General features: G+C 41.4%; 1 protein-coding gene across 1 annotated transcript; it reads right to left on the bottom strand.

Annotated features, from left to right (window-relative positions):
* Positions 1-219: 219 nt before the first annotated feature.
* LOC142178188 (uncharacterized) lies at positions 220-810 on the bottom strand. The gene has a single exon (XM_075247516.1). It carries the CDS (start codon positions 808-810, stop codon positions 220-222), a length of 591 nt encoding a protein of 196 aa, XP_075103617.1.
* Between the last annotated feature and the right edge of the window lie 774 nt (positions 811-1,584).

Below are 1,584 nucleotides of genomic sequence, written 5' to 3'. Positions count from 1 at the left end.
CATCTTAACAGACCCAAGTTCGGGGTCCTCTTATACACGACTTCTCCGTTGAGGAAAAAGTGATTTGCCAGCGGCCTCCGGATACTTTCTTTTTTCAAGGAATATTTTGATGTCGTAGTACCATGGCTTACCATATGGATCTTTGTCTACATGAAAACAATATGCATCTTGATCCTTGATCTCTATATCGATAGGGTTGATGTAATTCTTATCTGGATACTAAATCATGGATGACAAGGTTTCAATGGCGTCGTCAAACGCATTCTGGGTTATGGGAATGTGCTTAAACTCGATATTTATGAATTTCTTGCATAACTCCTTTACACTGTGCAAGCATAGAAGGATCTTGACATTCTTGGTAGTCCATTCTCCTTGAACTTGATGTATCAATAGATCCAAATCCCCTATGACCAAAAGCTCTTTGATGTTCATGTCAACAACCATCCTAATCCTAAGGATACATGCTTCATACTCTGCCATATTATTGGTACAAGGGAACCTTATCTTTGCTGATGCCGGGTAATGGTGTCCTGATTCTGAAATTAGGACTGCCCCAATTCCTACTCCTTTGATATTTGCCGCTTTGTCGAAGAACATTCTCCAACCTGGATATGACTCTACAATTTCTTCTTCGGTGTACAACACCTCCTCGTCTGGGAAATATGTTGTGAGTGGTTCATAATCCCTGTCCACTTGATTCTCTGCAAGGTGATCAACTAAGGCTTGTCCTTTGATGGCCTTATATGTTATGTACATAATGTAAAATTCGCCGAGAAGAATCTGCCATTTGGCTAGTTTTCGTATAGACATCGGTTTCTAAAAGATATACTTGAGCGGGTCGAACTGGGATATTAAATGCATGGTGTATGCTGACATGTAATGCCTGAATCTTTTCGGCGATCCAAGTCAAGGCACAACAAGTGTGCTCTATCAAAGTGTATTTGGCCTCACATGGTGTGAACTTCCTGCTTAAGTTATAGATATCATGTTCCTTTCTTCCCGTTTCATCGTGTTATCCAAATACACATCCAAACGCATTATCCAAGAGTGACAAGTATAACAACAGTGGCTTCCAGGGCTCGGGAGGAACGGCATATCCAGTTTGTAGTGGCATCCTTCTTCAGCAGCTTGAAGATAGGTTCACAAATTATTGTGGACTGGGTGATGAAACGGCTGATGGAATTTAGCCTACCAAGAAAACTCATTACATCCTTCTTGCTCTTGGGTGGTGGCAACTCTTGAATAAATTTGATCTTTGAAGGATCCAGTTCTATCCCTTTCCTACTTACGATGAAGCCTAGCAATTTTACAGTAGTGACTCTGAATGCGCATTTTGTAGGATCTTGACGTTCTTGGTAGTCCATTCTACTTGAACTTGATGTATCAATAGATCCGAATACCCTATGACCAAAAGCTCTTTGATGTTCATGTCAACCGCCATCCTAATCCCGAGGATACATGCTTCGTACTCAGCCGTATTATTGGTGCAAGGGAACCTTATCTTTGCTGATGCCGGGTAATGCTGTCCTGATTCTAAAATTAGGACTGCCCCAATTCCTACTCCTTTAAAATTTGCCGCTTCGT

The sequence above is a fragment of the Nicotiana tabacum genome, chromosome 24 (assembly GCF_000715075.1).
Source record: "Nicotiana tabacum cultivar K326 chromosome 24, ASM71507v2, whole genome shotgun sequence".
NCBI classification, from domain to species: Eukaryota; Viridiplantae; Streptophyta; class Magnoliopsida; order Solanales; family Solanaceae; genus Nicotiana; species Nicotiana tabacum.
The sequence above is the reverse complement of the archived record's forward strand: the minus strand, read 5'-3'. Positions and strand labels throughout refer to the sequence as shown.